This window comes from Limulus polyphemus, unplaced genomic scaffold (genome assembly GCF_000517525.1).
Source record: "Limulus polyphemus unplaced genomic scaffold, Limulus_polyphemus-2.1.2 Scaffold17038, whole genome shotgun sequence".
Taxonomy (NCBI): Eukaryota; Metazoa; Arthropoda; class Merostomata; order Xiphosura; family Limulidae; genus Limulus; species Limulus polyphemus.
Window position 1 is genome coordinate 1 of NW_013682648.1, and position 2,549 is coordinate 2,549.

General features: G+C 33.2%; 1 protein-coding gene across 1 annotated transcript; it reads right to left on the bottom strand.

Moving 5' to 3' along the window:
- Positions 1-288: 288 nt before the first annotated feature.
- On the bottom strand, positions 289-2,024 carry LOC106477516 (unconventional myosin-XV-like; the record flags this gene model as incomplete). The annotated part of the gene is made up of 2 exons (XM_013938070.2): positions 289-717; positions 1,850-2,024. Coding segments are annotated over 2 exons (417 nt in total), but the record flags the coding sequence as incomplete, so codon positions are not given.
- Positions 2,025-2,549: the final 525 nt, after the last annotated feature.

Below are 2,549 nucleotides of genomic sequence, written 5' to 3' on the forward strand. Positions count from 1 at the left end.
CACCTAGTCATACAATACCAAACATTTGTCCCTACATCACCATTCACTTTTATCCACCTAGTCTTACAATAACAAACATTTGTCCCTACATTATCATTCACTTTTATCCACCTAGTCTTACAATAACAAACATTTGTCCCTACATCACCATTCACTTTTATCCACCTAGTCATACAATACCAAACATTTGTCCCTACATCACCATGTAGGGACAAATGTTTGTTATTGTAAGACTAGGTGGATAAAAGTGAATCACCATTCACTTTTATCCACCTAGTCATTCCCTACATCACCATTCACTTTTATCCACCTAGTCATACAATAACAAACATTTGTCCCTACATCACCATTCACTTTTATCCACCTAGTCATACAATAACAAACATTTGTCCCTACATCATCTTGTCTGTTTCTTTCCACCTACCACTACATCATCTCTCAGTTTCTCTACAACTAGTCACATTATAACAATAAATCAGCAACCTACCACAACATCATCTGTCAGTTTTTCTCCTGGCATAATGAGTAGAAGTCCCTCCAGGTAGTCAGGAGCAACTTGGTTGAATATGACCTCAATATACAGTTGACTATCCAGTCGTAAAGGATAGTACCAAACAGAACGACAGAAAATTAGGTAGAATACTTGACCACTCTTCAGTAGTTCTGTTGTCACATCCAAGATGTACTCTTCTCGGTTCAAAGGCATTGTGTAAGGATCTATTGGAATAAACAGTTCAGTTGGCAGTAAATGATGCAGTTGAAACAAATCTTACAATGATATGTGTCATCAGTTTTCAACAGTCATATACAAGGATCATTTGTTTATGTTAAACAACTGTTTATGTTTAAAGAAGGAATCAAGTAGGTAAATCCTACAGTTATTCATATCACTCAGTTTTCAACAATCATACACAAGGATCATTTGTTTCTGTTAAACAACTGTTTATGTTTGAAGAAGGAATGAAGTAGGTAAATCCTACAGTTATTCAGATCACTCAGTTTTCAACAATCATATACAAGGATCATTTGTTTCTGTTAAACAACTGTTTATGTTTGAAGAAGGAATCAAGTAGGTAAATCCTACAGTTATTCATATCACTCAGTTTTCAACAATCATATACAAGGATCATTTGTTTCTGTTAAACAACTGTTTATGTTTGAAGAAGGAATCAAGTAGGTAAATCCTACAGTTATTCAGATCACTCAGTTTTCAACAATCATACACAAGGATCATTTGTTTCTTCATTTACAAAACAACTGTAGTTGTGACTTAACACTTATTATTAATACAGATTTAGTAAGAATCATCAACTTACATTATTTCTGAGTATATGCAAAAAACGGAAATTTCTATATAGCTACAGCATATATTAGAAACTACCATCCTAAAATCCCAGGCTTTACTTAGCAACACTGAAGCTCCTACTTCTTATTATTACAATTCACAAAAATAAAGGTTACCAACAAAATATATAACAGAAACAATGGTACAGACCAATAGCACAATACAGTCTTACTTCCTTCGACAATACAATATAAAGAGAACTAACAAAATATAATAGAAAGAATGGTACAGACCTATAGCACAATACAGACTTACCTCCTTCGACAATATAAAGAGAACTAACAAAATATATATTAGAAACAATGGTAAAGACCAATAGTACAATACAGACTTACCTCCTTCAACAATACAATATAAAGAGAACTAACAAAATATATATAGAAACAATGGTACAGACCTATAGCACAATACAGACTTACTTCCTTTGACAATACAATATAAAGAGAACTAACAAAATATATAATAGAAACAATGGTACAGACCTATAGTACAATACAAACTTACCTCCTTCGACAATACAATATAAAGAGAACTCCTCCATCTCAAGTTTGTTGTGAACACCAAGAACCTCACAGATTTCCTGGATAATATCTTGCACTACTGTGGTGGACTTGGTGTTGATAACTCGCTCAGTTCCACCTGGAAGTCTGTAGATCTGTCGTTTAGAGTTCCTTCCCACCTGAAGAGGAAATACTTATGTTAGTCTACTTCAGTACTGAACATTTTGCTCAGGTCCAATAAATAAAGTTATTGTACTAAACTAAATGTTAGAACTATATATACTATTCCAAGCTAAATATCTACTTCAAATACTTGAGACAAGTTAAAGCATAAAAGAATCCATCTTGAAAATGAGGATTAGCCTTTCAACTATATTGTAGTAACTATTTTTGACTCTACATTATATTTACTGTGAATAAACTGAACTGAACTGCATATTTTCAATTAAAACCTTGGTTCTTGTGTTCAGACATTACATATAATGGCTTGTGTTATCTGTATTAAGACATTTACCTAATTTTACTTATACATTTATTACGGCAAACAATGGATAATAAAAGCAGTAAATTTACACACAGCTAAGACTAGTTGACAAACAAGACAAGAGGATACGGATGGCTCCTATCACGTTTACACACAGCTAAGACTAGTTGACAAGTAAAGAGACAGAAATGGCTACTATCATGTTTACACACAGCTAAGA